This window comes from Geotrypetes seraphini, chromosome 5 (assembly GCF_902459505.1).
Source record: "Geotrypetes seraphini chromosome 5, aGeoSer1.1, whole genome shotgun sequence".
NCBI lineage: Eukaryota > Metazoa > Chordata > Amphibia > Gymnophiona > Dermophiidae > Geotrypetes > Geotrypetes seraphini.
Window position 1 is genome coordinate 256,024,735 of NC_047088.1, and position 21,123 is coordinate 256,045,857.

The following is a 21,123-nucleotide window of genomic DNA, read 5'->3' on the forward strand; positions in this document are numbered from 1 at the left end:
GCCATATATTCAATTTAGTGGCCTGAAATGAGAGAGTTCTCTCAACGAACTTCTTGTAACGACAAGATAGACACGTGGGATCTCTCGGAGAGAGAAAGAGATAATGGTTACTGCAGATGGGTAGACTAGATGGGCCATTTGGCCTTTATCTGCCATCTTGTTACAATGTTTCTATAACCACAAAATTCTATGACCTCACAATGCAGGTGAAAAGAGCCTTAGCCAATAGGGAGAGGAGGAGATAGTGGATGCTGCAGATGGGAAGACTAGATAGGTCATTTGGCCTTTATCTGCCATCATGTTTCTATGAGTAATCGAAGGAAATACTTTTTTACAGAAAGGGTGGCAGATGCGTGGAACAGTCTCCCGGAAGAGTTGGTGGAGACATAGACTATGTCTGAATTGAAGAGGGATAGGCACGTGAGATCTCTCAAAGAGAGAAAGAGATAATGGTTACTGCGGATGGGCAGACTGGATGGGCCATTTGGCTTTTATCTGCCATCATGTTTCTATGAGTAATCAAAGGAAATACTTTTTTACAGAAAGGGTGGTAGATGCGTGGAACAGTCTCCCGGAAGAGTTGGTGGAGACATAGACTATGTCTGAATTGAAGAGGGATAGGCACGTGAGATCTCTCAGAGAGAGAAAGAGATAATGGTTACTGCGGATGGACAGACTAGATGGGCCATTTGGCCTTTATCTGCCATCTTGTTACAATGTTTCTATAACCACAAAATTCTATGACCTCACAATGCAAGTGTTAAGAGCCTTAGCCAATAGGAAGAGGAGATGCAAATGTTAAGAGCTTTAGCCAATAGGGAGAGGAGGAGATAGTGGAAGCTGTGGATGGGCTATTTGGCCTTTATCTGCCATCATGTTTCTATGTATCAGTTGAAGGAGCGTTATTAGGGAATAATCTAACAGGACAGCTGAGGTTGCTTTCTGATATTCCAAAATTTAAGAAACTATTGAAAACAACTTTGTTTGTGGAGGCATTCTCTTGATTGACCTAGGATCTTGATTGAAGGTATTTTAGATATATCTGTTTATTTGTATGTTGATTATACGATGATTATGTTTGTACTTTTGTAAACCGCTTAGGTCTAGACAAGTTAGAAAAATTTTAAATAAACCATCTTCTAAGATTCTGATTGTTCATTTGTATTAATATAGTAAATTACATCAGATAAAGATCACCAAGATGCATTCATTTTGTCCAGACAGGTGGCCAGGGTATTTTATTTTTTTATTTATTCCGTTTTCTATACCATTCTCCTAGGGGAGCTGAGAACGGTTTACATGAATTTATTCAGGTACTCAAGCATTTTTCCCTGTCTGTCCCGGCAGGCTCACAATCTACCTAATGTACCTGGGGCAATGGGGGGATTAAGTGACTTGCCCAGGGTCACAAGAAGCAGCGTGGGTTTGAACCCACAACCTCAGGGTGCTGAGGCTGTAGCTTTAACAACTGCGTTTCCCCCAAAATAAGACCTATCCTAAAAATAAGCCCTACCTACCATGATTTTTAAAGGTGCTCCTAATATAAGCCCTACCCCCCAAAATAAGCCCTAGTTAAGATTGACTCCCCAAGCCCCTCCCAAATGTCCCCTACACTCCTCGACTCCATCCCTGACATACGGGTTGCTTCCCGGTCTTCCACGCCAAAGTCAGGCCTTCCCTCTGCAGCATCTTTCTATCCCTTCCTCCCTCCCATCTCCCTGTGCAGCAGAACTCCAGTGACCCTCCCATCATGAGACTGACATACCTCTGCTCTGAGGCCTCCAAATACAGTAGCGGCGGCAGCGCTCTGAATGGGCTGCTTCGCGGCCTTCCACGCCGGGGCCTTCCCTCTGCCTCATGGGGGTGGGGAGCAGCTTTAGGGGTTCCAGCAGGAGGGACTGGGTGGATGTCTGGGTGATGTGGTGGCAGGAGGAATTACGCACTCCTCCTGCCACAGATATTCAGGGGTGGGAGTCTGGCTTTTGGGGGTTCCAGCAGGAGGGACTGGGCATCCCACATCTAAAAAGGTCTTGTTCTGGGCATTTCGGACTTGGACAAATTTATGGTCGAGAAAGCAGTCTGGGCGATTAAAATTCTGGACGTACAGGTAGACAATTTTTTTTAAAAAACCCATTTTGGACGTACTTTTTGAGAATGGACATTTTGCGGCTGCCAACTTTGAGCAACTAGCGCCTTACGTGCAAATCGGATTTAGATACTTATTTTGATTATGCCCCTCCATGTGTCATCACCTCTGACTTCCCCCAATTAACCTTACACCCTGATACAGCAGAAAACCTTTCTAGCAAAAGAAGACATTTTGCAATAATGCCACCGTTAAAACATCAAACCATCTGCCTAAGCAGACAACTTATAATGCTCATCCCTCCAATAAGCACCCTCAATCACGTACTCTCCGAACATAAGACCATAAGAATTGCCGCTGCTGGGTCAGACCAGTGGTCCATCGTGCCCAGCAGTCCACTCACGCGGCAGCCCCCAGGTCAAAGACTAGTGCTCTAAATTAGAGAATGACACGGTGACAAAATTAATCACCATTCCCGTCCCCGCGGATAACCGCAGGAAATAATCCCATGTCATTTTCTAGTGTCTGTTTCAACCTCAGTCCTTCTACACCAGTATTCTTCAAAGCAAAGCTTGCAGGTCAGTGGTTCTGGCCATTCATACTCTGATTCTTATGTGAGCCAAGGATAATGAAGCCATTGTGACATCACTGATGTGATTGGTTCTTAGGCACTGGTGGAATGAGGCATTATGACATCACAATATCTGCTCTGGATACCAGAGACTGTCATTCTGTAGTGTCTGTTTCAACCTCAGTCCTTCTACACCAGCATTCTTCAAAGCAAAGCTTGAGGGTCAGTGGTTGTGGCCATTCATACTCTGATTCTTATGTGAGCCAAGGATAATGAAGCCATTGTGACATCACTGATGTGATTGGCTCTTAGGCACTGGTGGAATGAGGCATTATGACATCACAATATCTGCTCTGGATACCAGAGACTGTCATTCTGTAGTGTCTGTTTCAGCCTCAATCCTTCTACACCAGCATTCTTCAAAGCAAAGCTTGCGGGTCAGTGGTTGTGCCCAATTATACTCTGATTCTTCCCTCTCTCCTTAAAGAATGACATGAAGATGGTTTCCCGCGGTTATCCGCAGGATGAATTTTGTCACCGTGTCATTCTCTACTCTAAATGAGTCCAGCCTCACCTGCGTACGTTCCAGTTTAGCAGGAACTTGTCCAACTTTGTCTTTTTCCCCTATGACAGACTCCGGCAGTTGTCAATGGTCCAGAGCCAAGTTGAACAACAGGGGTGACAAAAGTCACCCCTGCTTCATGCCATGAAAAAGGATGAATCTAAAATATAATATGCACTTCAATTTTCTATTCCAAGATTATCACAATGCAACTATAATTTCTTGGAATATAATAAAAGTTGTTTTTATTTTTTTCATACTTTTAAGCTATTCAGGCTTCAGTGGTACCACTCAAAGCCCAAGTCAATTTCATTGCAATGGGATTTTCACACCCACCTCGTCATTAGCATTTCTATTTCTAACTTTCATGTTTAACTTAAACCTCAAGTAGGTTCACCACCTATGTTTAAAGATTTTTTTTAATGAAGATAAACTTATCTTTAAAGCATATTGTCCGTCGGCCAGGGGGAGTGTGTCCAACATGTTTCACCAAACAAAAGCGACTTTTTCAAGGACTTCCCGTTCTGCCATATCCTACTGCATGCCATTGCATTTGTAGAAGAGAAAGTTTGATCAGGTATTGATCACTATCGATTCAGCTCCATTGGCTACCGGTTTATTATAGAATACGGTTTAAATGTGTGTGTAGTGTTCAAACTTCTTTACGACATATTCTCTCTTTGGTCCCATTGACTGAATGTTAATCGACTGTCCGACTCAAGAAACTTACACAGGTATAAACTCTGTTTTCCTTCCTTTTAGGGTGTAAAATCTGTCAGAAAATTGATTCAGTCCATTTCATTCAGATTAACTGAAATTTGGAATAATATTCCTTTCCCCATTAGAACAATATACTTGTTTCAATTATTTCACATATCTATGAAAACATTATTATTCCAACCATATTTGGACCTCCAGGCAAGGCTGTCAAAATAATCTTCATGTATTATTGGGTTTTTGGAGGTTTTTTTTTTTTTAGATTGGTTATTCTTTTTAATCTGAGTTTTTATTTTACTTTTCACGTTTCATGATTCCTTTGTTACAGCTATTTTGTTAACCGAGTCAAACTCCTTGTAGGTGATGCTCCTGTATATATATCCAAGTTTTAGATTAGATTAGTTAATGAAACACCCCCCTCCCCCGAAATTCCCATAAATGCTATGGGAAATAATGCAAAATTAAAATTTTGGGGTGATTAAAATTTTGCCTAGTAATTGGGCCAGCCCTGTTAAAATGCTGGCTTGCAGCTCTGATGAACACATGGATTAATAAATTCTTTCATAGTGACTGACCATTTGAGCCCACCTGCTATGCAAAATATTACACCAATCTATAACATAATTATGGGTTAAAACCACTGCTGTATTTTTGGTCGCTTTCCTCTAGTTTTCAGCATTTGGAAACCTTCACTTTCTTGACTTTTTTTGGCCTTTATTTATTTTTTTCTCCATTGGGCCTAGTTGCTACGCTTTTGGTAACTAATGGAGGCGTCTGTTCCGATGACAGCCTTTTGGCGGAAAATAAATTTATGTTTGGACCTCGCTGTCTAATGTTCGCAGCAAGGCTCTAATACATCATGGCACAGCAGTGTCTGCGTGTGGCTTCTGCCCATTATGCCGTTTAGAAAATGAAATCCTGGACCATCTGGCAATTTTGGCTCCGGCTCCCACTCTGTCTTCAGGCTTCGTGAAGTGATGTCTGAACAATCGGTCTGCTGTGTAAGTAACTCTGAAATTGGACTGCCTGGCAGGGGTGCCAAAGCATGTCCCACTATCTCATCGCTGATTAGGGACTTTGGAACGGAAGATGAACGCAACAGTGGCTTCTTTCCCATGTGTCTTCTGCGACACTGTTAGAAGTGAGCGAGATCAAGGAAGTCTCTTTATAAAAGTGTATGATGGCTAAACTGTGCAACAGAAGAAATGAAAGCACCAAAAAAAAAGGGACCTCTATTACAGCAGGAGGGTGTGGGGTGTATGGAGGGGTAGAGCTTCCAGCCTAGAGTACAAGTAAAATAATATACTTCGTAGCCCAATATAAGCACTTTTTCTACCCTCCCCCCCCCCCAATTTTTTTTTCTTGGTTTTTCCTCCTCTACAGGTGGGTGCGTCTTATGGTCCAAAAATATGGTATTTATTTTTAGTATTTATATACCACTTATAAGCTAAGTGGTGTACATTCAGGTACTCAAGCATTTTCCCTATCTGTCCTGGCAGGCTCTAATACCAACAAATGTAGGGTCTAATACCAACAAATATAGAGTTTACAGGTTACAATTTGCCATAGTTATCCTTAACAATGCATGTTTTTTCAATACAATTTTTTATCCTAATGTGACACATTGGGATCTACATAGAAACATAGAAACATAGAAGATGACGGCAGAAAAGGGCCACAGCCCATCAAGTCTGCCCACTCCAACAACCCTATCCCCTTGAATTTACCCCCCTAGAGATCCCACATGTGTATCCCATTTCCTTTTAAAATCCTTCACGCTGCTGGCCTGAATCACCTGAGGTGGAAGTTCATTCCAACGATCGACCACCCTTTCGGTGAAGAAGAACTTCCTGGTGTCGCCATGAAATTTCCCACCCCTGATTTTCAGCGAATGGCCTCTTGTGGCAGAGGGGCCTTTAAAAAAGAAGATATCATCCTCCACCTCAATACGGCCGGTGATATATTTAAACGTCTCTATCATGTCTCCTCTCTCTCTACGTTCTTCAAGTGAATATAGCTGCAATTTATTCAGCCTTTCTTCATACGGGAGGTCTTTGAGTCCCGAGACCATTTTGGTGGCCATTCTTTGAACCGACTCAACTCTCAGCACATCCTTTTGGTAATGTGGCCTCCAGAATTGTACACAATACTCCAGATGAGGCCTCACCATGGATCTGTACAATGGCATTATAACTTCGGGCTTCCGGCTGATAAAACTTCTTCGGATGCATCCCATCATTTGTCTTGCCTTTGATGAAGCCTTCTCCACTTGATTGGCAGTCTTCATGTCTTCGCTAATGATCACCCCCAAATCACGTTCCGCCTTGGTCCTAACTAAGGTTTCACCATTTAGTGTGTAAGTTTTGCATGGATTCCTGCTGCCGAGGTGCATGACCTTACATTTTCTAGCATTGAAGTTTAGCTGCCAAGTCGAGGACCAATGTTCCAATAGAAGTAGGTCCTGCGTCATACTGTCTGGTAAAGTGTTCTCACTTACTATGTTGCATAGTTTGGCGTCATCGGCGAATAACGTGATTTTACCCTGAAGCCAATGTACATTCTCTGTAATCAATTGGTCATGGCCAAGAGCCAGCTAAAGCTTGATAGCCTAAGGGACATATCACACCTGGTGTAACTGTCATTGTCTTTAGGCCAGGTTTTAGTAATCAGGACTATGTCCCCATTTTTATCTGTGAGGTCATTTAGTATGATTTTGTTACTTACTGAACTGGCATTTATGAGGGTGATAGATTTGTTTTTAGTTGTGGGGGTGTGGGAGAAAGATGGGGATTTCTCTTAGGTTGTGGGGACTGTGTTAGGATGGTTTTTTTTTCTGAGGGGAGTTTTTTGGGCCAAATATCTGCCCTGATTGATGACAGGGATAGGAAAGCACATGATGGGTAAGATTATTATACGTTTAAGGTACAGCATTTGGGTTGCTGAATTATATTTTTTTATTTTGTTACTTTTATTCTGTGTAGGTTGGGATTGGCTGGGTAGCAGGTGGAGGTAGTTGAGGGTGACTGGATCTATATATGCAATGTGAGCCTAGGGGTGGGAGGGCCTAGGCTGAGTTCACACTGTGCCTGTCGGGACTATTTTGAGAGATCCCCTAGAACAGTGGTTCTCAACCCTCTCCTAGGGGACCCCCCAGCCAGTTGGGTTTTCAGGATATCCCTAATGAATATGCATGAGAGAGATTTGCTTATAATGGAGGAGACAGGCATGCAAATTTGTCGTATGCATATTCATTAGGGATATCTTGAAAACCCAACTGGCTGGGAGTCCCCCAGGGCAGGGTTGAGAACCACTGCCCTAGAAGGTAGCCTATACTTTAACAGGGGACATTTTTCAGAAGTGTCCCTGTAGAGAGTCAGAAGATGAGAGTTGATTTCCAGGTGGAAATAGTTGGATTTATATCAGAGCAGGAAAGTTGTTAGGTGATTTTATTTTTCTAATCATCTGTTTCCAGTCTCTGGTTGCACTTCCTTCTGTCTGTGCTTTTAACTCTGTTTCAAGTGCCTTCTTATCCATTTGCTGTTTTTCTCTCTGTCACTTTCTGCCCTGTATCCATTGTTGGCATTAAATTTTAATATTCAATTTTCTTTGCTGCCTTTTCAGATCTATCTACTTTTCCATGTCTTCCCTTCCCATTTATCCCTTCTCCTTCATCCCTGTGTGCTATCTCCTCCCTCTTTCTTCTTGCCTAATCCCATCCATCCATAAACAGCATTCTTCCATCTCTCTTCCCTTCCCTACCACTTTGCACCATCTCCTCCCTCTCTATGCTCTTCTCTTCCATCCATGTGTTCCATCCCCACCCTCTTTCTTCTCCCCTAATCCCATCCATCCATAAACATTTCTTCCATCTCTCTTCCCTTCTCTACTCGTCTTATTCCTGTGCACTATCTCCTCCCTCTATCTCCCATTCCTGTCCATCCCTGTGTACCATACCCTCCCTCTCTTTCTCTCTCCCATGGTCTGACATTTGTCTTTCCCCCTTTCCTCCTCCTATGGTCTGGGATCTTTCTCCTCTCCTTCTCATAATCTGGCATCTCTCTCCCCTCCTTCACTTCCCTCCTTCCTCCTTTGTGGTCTCACATCTATCTATGTTTCCCTTCCCTCTTCCTCCTTCCCCTACCTTAATCTAGAATCTCTCCCTTCTGTTTTCCTTTCCTTCCCTTCGTCTGGTATCTCTCTCTTTCCCCCCTTCTGTGGTCTGGTATCTCTTTTCCCACCTTCCCTTTTATCCTCTGGTCTGGTTTCTCTCTCTCTCTCTCTCTCTCTTTCCCTCCTCCCTTCCGTGGTCTGGAATTTCTATTCTACCCCCTTCCCTTTCTTCCTCTGGAGGTCTGGTATCTTTCCTTCCCTTTCCTCCCTATCCCTACAGTCCAGCATCTCTCTACTACCCTCCCTATATTTCTTTCCCCTCCTTCCTTTGTATCCCCTTGTCTGGCACCTCTCTCTCCTTCCATCACCCTCCCATGGTCTGGCATCTCTATCTTCCCCTTCCCTTTCTTCCTGTGGAGGTCTAACATATTTATTTCCCTTTCTTCCCCATCTCTGTGATTCAGCATCTCTCTGTTACCCTTCCTATGTGATTCCCCCCCCCCCCCCGTGGAATCCAGTGCTTGCTTACTCTTCTCGTTCCCAACAGTGCTGCTCTTACTCTTTGGGCCACTGGCAGGATAAGTGAAGTAAACACACTGCCTTCGGCAGCCCGGAAGCTTTTTCTCTGCTACTGCTTCCCGCCTATGCAGGGGCAGGAAGCAATAACAGAGAGAAAGCTTCCGGGCAGCTGAAGGTAGTGCGTTTACATCACTCATGCTGCCGGCGGCCTGAAGAGTAAGAACAGTGCTGCTGGGAACAAGAATGGTGAGCAAGCACCGGATCTTGCTTGGGGGGAGGGGGGACTGCGGATAAGCCTAGAAGGGCCGCCTAGAAGGTCTTCACAAGCTGCCACTGATATAGTTCATGACACAGGAGTCAATACAGAAACTTATCATCTACTGTATTTTCTCGCATATAACGCGCGCTTTATACGTGGTTTTTACAAACCGCGCATACCCTTGCGCGTTATACGCGTGAGCGCGTTGTACAAAATTTTTTTTACATAGTTTCCCCCCCCCCGACGCCCGATTCATCACCCGGAAGGAGCGCTCGCACTCCCACCCCGAAGGACTGCTCGCACCCCCACCCGAAGGACGGCTCGCACCCCCACAGCCTCCCCCCCTCCCCCATGGAGAAGCTGTCTACCTTGTTTCCGGATGCCAGCCCAGCTGCTTCCTCTGCCGGTGGTCCTGCCCCTTCTCAGAGCCCTGTGCTGCGCTGCTTCCTCTTCAGGCGGTCCCGCCCTTTCTCTGATGTCAGAGAAAGGGTGGGACCGCCGGAAGAAAAAGCAGCGCAGCAGGGCTCAGAGAAGGGGCGGGACCGCCGGCAGAGAAAACAGCTGGGCTCGCTGGCATCCGGAAACAAGGAAGACAGCTTCTCCATGGGGGAGGGGGGTGAGGCTGTGGGGGTGCGAGCGGTTCTTCGGGTGGGGGTGCGAGCGGTCCTTCGGGGTGGGAGTGCGAGCGCTCATTCGGGGTGGGGGTGCGAGCGGTCCTTCAGGGTGGGGGTGCGGGTGCGTGCGAACGGTCCTTCGGGGTGGGGGTGCGAGCGGTCCTGCGGGTGGGTGAATCGGACGTCGGGGGGGGGGGTGCATCAGGCTTTCAGGGTAGGGACAGGACTTCAAGGAGGAAAGGAGAGTCGGGGCGGGCGAAAACAGAGTCGGGGTCTCCAAAGGAGAGTCGGGGCGGGCGAAAAGAGAGTCGGGCAGCATGCGCGGTATACGGGTGTGCGCGGTATATAAAAATTTATGTACATAAATATGTGATTTTTGCGCGCTATACCCGTGTACGCGTTTTACACGGGTGCGCGTTATCTATGTGAAAATACGGTAATCTAATAGACTGGACAAATGACACTTGGGCTAAGTATTAGTTTCAAGTTTAAGTTTCAAGTTTAATAACATTTTGATTTGATCGCAAAATCTTGCTTCAGTGCGATTTACAAAAAAATGTTGCAAATTAGGGTGACATAAAAACGAATAACATTTTACTAAGACAATGATTGACAGAACTATATACCAACCAAACACGAGGAAAAAATAAAATGGATTAAATACAATTATAAAGTAAATATAACAGGGTAGGAATTTGAAACAAAAGGAAGGGTAAAAGATTACCTGCTCGATTTTACTTATAACTCTTTCTAAACAAAAGAAAGTCTAGGGGGAATTTATAATGCATATAGCTTAATTAAAAGCTTCCTTAAAAAGCCAACTTTTTAATCGGTTTTTAAATTTGCCAAGTGATTTTTCATCCCTTATATTTGCTGGGAGAGAATTCCAGATTTGAGGGGCTGTGACAGAAAAGATCCTCCTGGAGTAAATGAGTCTTAGTGACGGGATTAGGAGGAGAGATTTCTCTTCTGATCTTAAAGATCTTATAGGAGTCCAAATTTGCTTTTGCTTTCTTTTCAAAGCTTTGTTTGTTAGTTCCTACATGACTAAGTAGCCTTTATTAACATTTACAAATGGTTTTTCATTTCTGTTTTCCCTCCTTCTAGAGTCTGACGTAGCTGACTTTGATGGGCGAAGTTCCCTTTTGTACAGGTTCAATCAGAAGTTGATGAGCACCTTTAAAGATGTGATCTCTCTGAAGTTCAAGAGCATGCAGAGTGACGGCGTGCTATTTCATGGCGAAGGACAGCGAGGAGACTATATTACATTGGAACTTCAAAAAGGGAAATTATCACTGCATATTAACCTAGGTAAATGTTTTGTTTCTCAGCTACGGTTTTCAAAATTTATAGCTTCTTCTTTATCAACTTTCCTTCTTTCTACGAGGGGGTGCTGAAAAGTTATCAGCCCAACCAACAAGCTTCCTAAATTCTGAGCGTTATTTCGCCACTGTAGCTGAAAAGAAGGTTATCTTATTTCATGCAGTGCCAATTTGCAGAAACAAAATTCTCTGTTTTTCACATTGTTTCAGGTCATTGATTGAACCATATTCACGTCCTTCTCTTCTTGGTTGGGCTGAGACCTTTTCAGCACCCCCTGGTAATGCGAAGAGTTTCAGTGTCTGGTAACCAGAGCTGAGATTGTGATGTCATAATGCCTCATTCCACCAATAAGAGCCAACCTCATCAGTGATGTCACAATGGCTTGATTGTCCTGTACTTAGCTCACTCTTATTACATACCAGGGGGTGCTGAAAAGTTCTCAGCCCAACCAACCAACTTCCTAAATTGCGAGCATTATTTTGCCACTGTAGCTGAAAGGAGTGTTTTCTTATTTCATTAGGTACCAAACTGCAGAAACAGAATTCTGTTTTGACATTGTTTCAGATCATTGATTGAACCACATCGATGTCATTCTCTTCTTAGTTGGGCTGAGAACTTTTCAGCACCCCCAGAAACTCGGTTGTTTCAGGTTCCCTTAACTGATTGACAGGTGATGGAAAATACTTATGTAAGGCTTATGTCTTTTATATTTATTTATTTAGAAGACCTTTTACTGAGATGCGCTAAGAAATGGACTTGGTATGGGCATCGGAGGGGAATTTCTGGGCCAGCCAATCACTGCCTGGCTGGCCCGGAACTTCCTCTCCAACATCAGAATTGATATCGGGGAGAAGGCTTCTGGGCCAGCGCCTGGACATGTCTTTCCTGTGGTTGCGGCAAGGGCAGGAAGTAGCAGTGGGCGTTGTCGAAGGATCAGGGGGGAGGGGAGCAGAAGAATCGGGTAAGCTTTGGAGGGAGGGAGGCAGGCAGACAGCCTGGCTTTGGCAAGGGAGAGGCACTAAGGACATAGGAAGGAGGCACTGAGGGCACTAAGGACATGGAAAGGGGGCACTAAGGACATGGAAAGGAGGCACTGGGGGCACTAAGGACATAGGAAGGAGGCACTGAGGACACTAAGGACATGGAAAGGAGGCACTGGGGGCACTAAGGACATAGGAAGGAGGAACTGGGGGCACTAAGGACATGGGAAGGAGACACGGGGGGCACTAAGGACATGGGAAGGGGCAATAAGGACATAGGAAGGAAGGAGAGAGGGAATAGAAATGCACAGGAAGGAATGAAGGAGGGAATAGAAAGAACAATTGTTGGGCCTGAGTGCAGAAAGAAAGAAAGAAATGAAAGAAAGGATGCACAGTCAGAATGAAACGCAACCAAAGACTCATAAAATCACAGCAAAGGTAGGAAAAATGATTTTATTTTCAATTTAGTGATCAAAATGTGTCAGTTTTGAAAATTTATATCTGCTGTCTATATTTTGCACTATATTTGTCTATTTTTCTATAGTTACTGAGGTGACATTGCATATTTTAAAGTCATCTGCCTTGACATTTTTGAAAACCACCCAAATATAAATGATAATTAACATTTCTCTGTGTATAGTGTGCTTTGTGGTTTTTTTACATTTTATGGTTACCATTATGAATTAATAACATATTATGCGTACATGAAAAATGAATGGAATAAATTGGGGGCGGGGCTAGGGCGGGATTGGGGGCGGGACTGACAATTAATAGATGTCCCGTTTTGATTAAAAAAATAAATGGTCACATTAACCATAAGGTATCTACCATATTGTATATTTCTGCTAGATTATTCTAGAAAATGTTAAGTTTCAAGTTTTATTACTAATCTAATCTAATCCTTAGGTTTGTATACCGCATCATCTCCACGTTCGTAGAGCTCGACGCGGTTTACAGTAGGAGAAATAGGAAGGAACTACAACAGAGGGTTAGAGGTAGAAGTGTGAAGAAAATTTACAGGACTTGGGATGCCAAGATATAAGAGTTTCCTTGATTCCTAAGTTGGAGGGAGACTTACATTTTTTGAGAAAAGCCAGGTTTTCAGATGGAGGGAGCTCAAGTTCCGAAGAGGGGAGGTATTGTTGTTCCAGAGCTCAGTGATTTTGAAGTGGAGGGAGGTCCCTAGCTTTCCTGTGTGGGAAATGCCTTTTAGTGAGGGGAAGGATAGTTTTAATTTGTGGGAGGATCTGGTGGTATTAGGGTTTGAGGAATTCCGAGAAAGAGGGATAAAGGGAGGGAGGATACCGTGTAGGATTTTGAAAGCTAAACAGGCGCATTTTTAGTGGACCCTGGCGATTATCGGAAGCCAGTGGAGCTTGGCCAGGAGCGGGGAGACATGGTCAAATTTACTTTTAGCGAAGATGAGCTTGGCCGCGGCATTCTGAATCCGTTGGAGTCTGTGGAGGTTTTTCTTAGTTAGGCTTAAGTAGATAGAGTTGCAGTAGTCCAATCTATTACTATAAATTACTATTTACTATTTGGAGAATTTACTGTGCCACTCATGAGCTGCCTTTTGTGCAGTGTACAATCACTAGCATATTATACAAGTTTAAAAATAAAATAGAAAATAAAACCACCCCTCCATTGATAAGTTGTAGAAGTCATATGAACCAAAGTCCTGGGCTTTCCAGGTCCACAACCAGCCTTTTGCCCTGTCGCATCCTTAAAAGATGAGAATTATCAATCGAAACAGAAAATGCATCTTTGAAAAGAAATGATTTCAATCCAGATTGAAATTTTGTTAGACAAGACTCGGATCGCAACAGATTTAGTAGGGGCATTGCACGGTCTTGGACCAACTATGATGAAAATCTTATTTAAGAAATTATTGTATTTTATACATCCTAATGTTGGGATCACAGATAATTGTTGCTGGCTTGATCTTAACATCTTTCTCATGCCATTATTTCCTGTTTCTCTATCGATACTTACGTGGTCTGCTATGCTTCTCACAGTCAGCTGACAATGTTGAACAATTCAACAAATTTTTGCAATATTTTCGTCACTTCTGCTCGTTACTGGCCACCCTGATTTTTCTTCATCAGTGATGCTTTCTCTCCACTCAGAAAAAAAACCAACAATGTTTAATCCATTTGTTCACTGCCATTTTCTTCCTGGCATTATCCCCATATACTTGGACTAATACCTACCTAATTTCACTTCCACGCTTACCATGTTTAACAAAAAATTTAATGTTTGTTCATAATGCCCTTGTATCGCTCCATGGAGTATTGCGTTCAATTCTGGTCTTATCTCAAGAAAGATATAGTGGCGCTAGAAAAGGTTCAAAGAAGAGCGACCAAGATGATAAAGGGGATGGAACTCCTCTCGTATGAGGAAAGACTAAAACGGTTGGGGCTCTTCAGCTTGGAAAAGAGACGGCTGAGGGGAGATAGGATTGAAGTCTACAAAATCCTGAATGGAGTAGAACGGGTACAAGTGGATCGATTTTTCGCTAGGGGACGCTAGATGAAGTTACAAGGAAATACTTTAAAAACCAATAGGAGGAAATTTTTTTCACTCAAAGAATAGTTAAGCTCTGGAACACGTTGCCAGAGGATGTGGTAAGAGCGGATAGCGTAGCTGGTTTTAAGAAAGGTTTGGACAAGTTTCTGGAGGAAAAGTCCATGGTCTGTTATTGAGAAAGACATGGGGGAAGCCACTGCTTGCCCTGTATTGGTAGCATGGAATATTGCTACTCCTTGGGTTTTAGCCAGGGACTAGTGACCTGGACAGGCCACCGTGAGAACGGACTATTGGGCTACCATTGGTCTGATCCAGTAAGGCTATTCCTATGTTCTTATTCTTGCGACGGCACACAAAAACACACAACAACAATAATGAACGTCACTCAGCAAAGACACCACCACACGTCGACATGAACGCAGCTGCGAAACGCTGATATACCAAAGTTATGAATCCTTACTGAGTTGTTTGTACAATGCTGCCAATGTAAGCGCACGGAGGCAAGTTTGCAATCTTAATTGTCAGATCTCATATAGGATTCCTTTTACTAAGGCGTGCGAGCTGATTTAGCGCATGCTCACATGCCCATTATATTATTTGGACGCGTTAGCATTTAGCGCACGCTAAATCGGCTCGCACGCCTTAGTAAAAGAGGGGATAGTGTTTTAAATATCTTGTATGTAATTTTGTATAGATATTTTTAATGTACGCTGCCTAGAACAGTGGATAGTTGTGGGATCTATAAATATTTTAAATAAATCAATAAAGAAAATAAAAGGTATGCTTATGTTTACTGAATTTGACTGTACCGCTTTTTTTTTTTTTTTTTTAAAGGTCAAAGGTTTACATGTCAAAAATACAAGAGAAATGGAACTCCAAAAATGACAAAACAAGAAAACATTCGCACAGCAGCAGGATAGATTTAATAAGCCTCACAACTCCTAGGGCTCCTTTTACGAAGCCGCGTTTGCGGTGTAACGCGCGTAATAGCGTGTGCTAATGTGCCGGCCGCGCTAGCCGCTACTGCCTCCTCTTGAGCAGGCGGTCGTTTTTCGGCGAGCGCGGGGCTTAGCGCGCGCTTAAAAGTTGCGTGCGATAAAGCCGCTAACGCGGCTTCGTAAAAGGAGCCCCTAGTGTAAGCTATATCATGTATTGTCTACAAAGTAAAAGCTATACTTTAACATTTTTATGTAGTTAATCGATTCTGGGTGAAGGTTTATATATTTTTTTTTCAAATTGAAGCATAAAGGTTTTAATTTGTGCTGCGGAGGAGGGGTCTGGAATAAAGGGGTGGAACCAGTGGAGCACGCGGGTGGGTACCAACTTTATACCAGCTATAAATAAGGAGGGAACAGAAATATCTTTGGTTGTGGCTGTCTGTGAATTTTTTTTTTAGCAATGTGCATATTCTCCAAATGAGTCTGTTAATGTATGATTTGAAACTGTTATGCATTAAAGCATGACTTCTAAATTCTTGACCATTATTCTAGCTTTCCAACTCACCTTCAGGGACTAATTATTCTTGCTCTTGCATACAGAGTAGATTTTGTTTTGTTTTTTTAAGCTCAACTTAACCATTGTTTAACCAATAAACCAGTCTAAGGTGTGCATGGAAGCTTTTTATTGTGCTCTTGAGAAAGCAGGATAGATTTACGAAACAGACTGGCATTATGTCAGGATTCCTAATATAAACTGTGACATGTATTACCTACACAAAGAGGCTGTAGGTTTTGCATTTTTATGTGGTTTTATTGATTGTGGCTGAGGAGTTTATATTTTTAATACATTGGAAGCAGTTTCACCCTGAGATAACTGGAGGGGTATTTTCGATATGGTGTCCAAATACATAAAAATCCAGTACCAAACATGCCCATTTTCAAAACTGCAAGAGGTCTATCTTGTTTTTTTTTTTTTTCAAAAATGGATGTTTGTGCTCACATTCCAACTTCATTTCCCCCCCCCCCCCAGTGAGAGGTTGTAAACTGAAAAAACACCACGAACACCTTCTCTCACACCAGGCAGCATCGTGGGGTAAAGACCTAGAACAATTGCTTTCGCCCACTACTTATGAGGAATTTAGGAAACGTCTAAAAACACACCTGTTCCTAAAGCATCTAGACAACTGATCCACTCATCTCTCTCCCCCCAATAGCGATTAACTTGTCCTATTGATCACTTTTTCCTCAACAATGAATTTCCTATCCTATTAATTCTCCTATTAATTCCCGGATGGTCTCGGGACTCAAGGATCTCCCGTACGAGGAACGGCTGGATAAGTTGCAGCTGTACTCACTCGAGGAACGCAGAGAGAGGGGTGACATGATCGAGACATTCAAGTATCTCACGGGCCGCATCGAGGTGGAAGAAGATATCTTCCTTTTCAAGGGTCCTGCGGCAACAAGGGGGCATCCGTGGAAAATCAGGGGCGGGAAACTGCATGGGGACACCAGGAAATTCTTTTTCACTGAAAGGGTGGTTGATCGCTGGAATAGTCTTCCACTTCAGGTTATTGAGGCCAGCAGCGTGCCTGATTTTAAGGCCAAAAGGGATAGACACGTGGGATCTATTCACAGAGAAAGGTAGGGGAGGGTCATTGGGGTGGGCAGACTAGATGGGCCGTGGCCTTTATCTGCCGTCTATTTCTATGTTTCTATGTTTCTTCTACCCCTCTTGAAGTCAATCAATTTGTACCTTTGCTTAATCTTTTGTAAACCGCATAGAACTTCACGGTACTGCGGTATATAAGCTGTTATTATTATTATTATCTATCTTTTTGAACCATTTAAAAAAAAAATATATATCCCACCTCTTAAATAAAAATGTGCAGAACAAGCCATTGGGATGTAGGAGAGGCCAACAGTTTTAGTAGACCAGCCATACCGGCCACATAGACATCCTAGCTCAGTGGTCTTCAACTCAAACCCTTTGCAGGGCCACATTTTGGATTTGTAGGTACTTGGAGGGCCTCAGAAAAAAATAGTTAGTGTCTTATTAAAGGAATGAGCAAAACAAAGACAACCCCCCTCCCCCCCCCCCCACACACACACAGAAAAATGAAAAAATGACAAACTACAAAACTGTGGGGTAAAATTGTTGATAATCAAAAGTCTCAACCTATTATTTGTCAATACAAAAGAAGATGGTATAACGGAGCCTTTACAGGATTACTCAGTGTATATTCTTCAGTTTAGCAATGGTGAGACCTCAGAAACTCATAACCCAACTCATTATAGAGCAGCCAAGGCTGGTCCACTCAGTGGGTTTCTTTGTGATCACTGGTGAAATCTTTTATCATGTTAAAACAATAAATATCATAAATATGCTATAAATGTGGAACTTAGCTTCAAATAACAGTGAGACTTCAGCTCAATCACGATCCCAAAGGGGCCCGTTTCGCCCTTGGCTTCCTCAGCAGGTCATGAAAACAGTGGTATGTAAACATGTTCCAACCACATTTAACATCCAGTTATCTGAAGTACGAGAAGGTAATCAGCCAACCACCTTCATACCTATTCAAACCTCCTACCCACATATATCTAGACTTAAACGCAATAAACACATACTTAACAAACTCACAATTCTATGCAAAGCCTGCAACACTGAAGAGCCAAATGTAAACTTATCATAAGTTTTAACAGTGCTCCCACAGAAAGAACACATCCTATCCACTGTTCCAATCCTCTAATCCAGTGTTCTTCAACCACCGGTCCACAGGGCCAGCACGTGCATCAGACCCAAAACAGTGTTCTTCAACCGCCGGTCCACGGTGCGATCGATGCGGCGTTATCTTTGAGCCAGCTCCCTCTTCCTCACTGATTCAGTGCACAAAGCCACGGGCAGTGGCTCCTATGGGCGTCCTGCGCCTGAACCGGAAGCCTTCTTTCTGACGTTGCAACGTCAGAGGGAAGGCTTCCAGATGAGGCACGGGACGTGCAAGATGCAATTAGTACTATTATGGGGGCGGGGTTTGGGGTGGAGATTGGGTAGAGATGGGAGGGGTCTGGCCCACGACTTAGCCCAGTGTTCTTCAACCGCCAGTCCACAGACCAATGCCGGTCCACAGAATAATTATTTTATTTCTGCCGGTCCATAGGTATAAAAAGGTTGAAAAACACTGCTCCAATCCACCTTCTTTTGTATTGACAAATAATAGGTTGTGAGTTTTGATTATCAACAATTTTACCCCACATTTTTGTAGTTTATTAAAGAAATGGCAATTTTGCATGAGGTAAAACTCTTTATCTATATATATAAAATCGGATGTATGTATGTATGTGCCGCGATCACGCAAAAACGGCTTGCCCGATTTGAACGAAATTTGGTATGCAGATCCCTCACTACCTGGGGTGATAAGTTCTGGTGGTATCGCGGCCAACCTGCACACTTGGGCGGAGCTACAAACAGAAAATCAGATTTCACCCATTCATGTCAATGGAAAAAATGTAAAAACTGCCTCCGCAAAACCGGCTTGCCCGATTTGAACGAAACTTGGTATGCGGATCCCTCACTACCCGAGATGATATGTTCTGGGGGTCTCGCGGCCCAACTGCACACGTGGGCGGAGCTACAAACATAACTTCAGATTTCACCCATTCAAGTCAATGGGAAAAATGTAAAAAGCTGTGGGACCGATTTGAGCTAAACTTGGTATGCTGATCCCTCACTACCTGGGGTGATATGTTCTGGGGGTCTCGCGGCCCACCTGCACACGTGGGCGGAGCTACAAACAGAAAATCAGATTTCACCCATTCATGTCAATGGAAAAAATGTAAAAAGCTGTGGGACCGATTTGAATGAAACTTGGTATGCAGATCCCTCACTACCGGGGGTGATATGTTCTGGGGGTCTCGCGGCCCACCTGCACACGTGGGAAGGATGGGTTCACCCAAGAATGTATATGTTCTTGCTCCTGGAGGTGAAACTAAAAATGTTGTTTATAATCAATTTTTGTGTTAGTTGAATTGTATTCATTTTGTCAAATATTTCACATTATACTTTGAATATTTTACTTTTTATAAAGCTGTAACAAAATTATTTCATTCACCACTATAAAGTATCTTTATTTAAATCCATTTACAATGTTATTGCTATAATTAAATACCCGTGCAACGCCGGGCCATCAGCTAGTAGTTTATAAATCTTTCCTTTTGGCCAAGTCTTAATAATAATATTGTCATTTATAGCTAAAGAGACAAATGATCAAGAAACTTTCATTTTACCTTTGTGATTAAGATAAACAGACTGAGAGCCTCAAAATAGTACCTGGTGGGCCGCACCTAGTGAACAGTTCAGCACCCTAGAGAGTGCTGCAGTGAACCTTGCGCAAATGTCCCAGGTACACATCTCACCATACCCCCCTTATATGGGCACTCGCGTTGCCTTCGCGATCTACTGGTAGATCGCGATCAACCTGTTGGGCACCCCTGTTTTAGAGCATTCCTTTTTTTGGTTTTATTTTCTGTAACTTGGTGCCATCTACTGGGCCTTAGCTATATATACCCCTGAGGAAGGCTTTTACAGCCGAAACACAGGTCCATTACCATAAGGATTGAGAGACTCTTATATTAGACCTGCATACCTTTATGACAATGCATTATTTTATTCATCTATTTTGAATAAACTGTTTGCTCCTAAGTTTGATTGACCATGTCCCTTCCACACTCCTTTTTTTGTTTTAGAAAAACATCCAGGCCATAAGCCTGCCTCAGTTCTGCCCCCAGCACACTTCTAACATGCCTCCTTGAGATTTAGATGACCTGAAGATGAACATGATATACAGTGTTGGCCAAATTACTATGAATTTTATAACAATACAAGGGGGTACTGAGAAGTTCTCAGCCAAACCAAGACGAGAGTGACATATTTGGGACATATTAATCTGATTCTGAAGACTGTGATTCCGCTGTCATATGAAGCGGTAATATGTGGGATGTTGTTATCTTCTACAACTCCAGTAGACAGACATAAAAAAGGTTATTGGGTACAATGTCTGCGGTAGCTATCCAAATGATTACAAAAAAATTGGAAAAATTCTGACCGTGTAAATTTCACTTTTTGGTGACATTCGTTATGCTTGTGTTACAGATACGAAAAAATGATTTCTGAGCAAGGGGGTAACAAATGGTTTAAACGGATATGGGGTCCATTGACCAATTTTATTGATTCTAATTGAATGGTGTTTCCCTATACTTCCGGTTATGATTTGCACATCCAGGGGAGGGGGGTGGGTGCTGCCTACAATCGGAACGCCCATTTCTAGAATCAGTCCCTAATTTTATAAAATTACGTTGGCCGATTCTTCTGCAGTCCAAGATGAATACTTATTGGATAATCTTTTATTGTTCATGGCTTCTGTGAGCAACAGCTTTCTCGAGGGCTGACACGACTTCAAACCTGCTCTAAAAAGTCGGCAACGAACAGGTCCCACACTTGCTGCCGCTCCATGTTGTCTCCACTCCTGCCGCTAGTGCTGCAGACTTGCTTTCCTGTTCTGCAGACACTTGTCGACCACTATTCGGTCATCTGTGACACTGGACAAGGGCTTGTGACCATAGGCAAATATTCTTCTTGGCGACAAAGTTTAACCTCTTGCCAACTTTTTTGGACACTCACAAACGGCGTGAAACGTTCAGCTTCCAAGCAATTCCCTGCTACATTAAGAGTGTTTCCTCCCAAAGAACACAAATCTGACCCTTCTTTGGACTGATACCACAGTTCTTACCCATTTCTAGATTCCTACGCTCAAGAAATAATATTATGCAATACAAACACTCACTAATGACTAGAAAAGGTTTGTTAAATACCTTGTGCGTAATAAATATTGCGAACACCTAAAAGATGAGGTGTTTCAAACTTT

At 43.1% G+C, this 21,123-nt stretch overlaps 1 protein-coding gene across 4 annotated transcripts in view; it reads left to right on the top strand.

Annotated features, from left to right (window-relative positions):
- Positions 1–21,123, top strand: part of CNTNAP5 (contactin associated protein family member 5) — an 885,931-nt gene that overhangs the window by 508,380 nt on the left and 356,428 nt on the right. For all 4 annotated transcript variants that reach the window (XM_033947244.1, XM_033947242.1, XM_033947241.1 and 1 more), the window contains one exon: positions 10,546–10,749. In XM_033947244.1, coding sequence (XP_033803135.1) covers positions 10,546–10,749 — 204 coding nt within the window. The remainder of the gene's footprint in view (positions 1–10,545; positions 10,750–21,123) is intronic.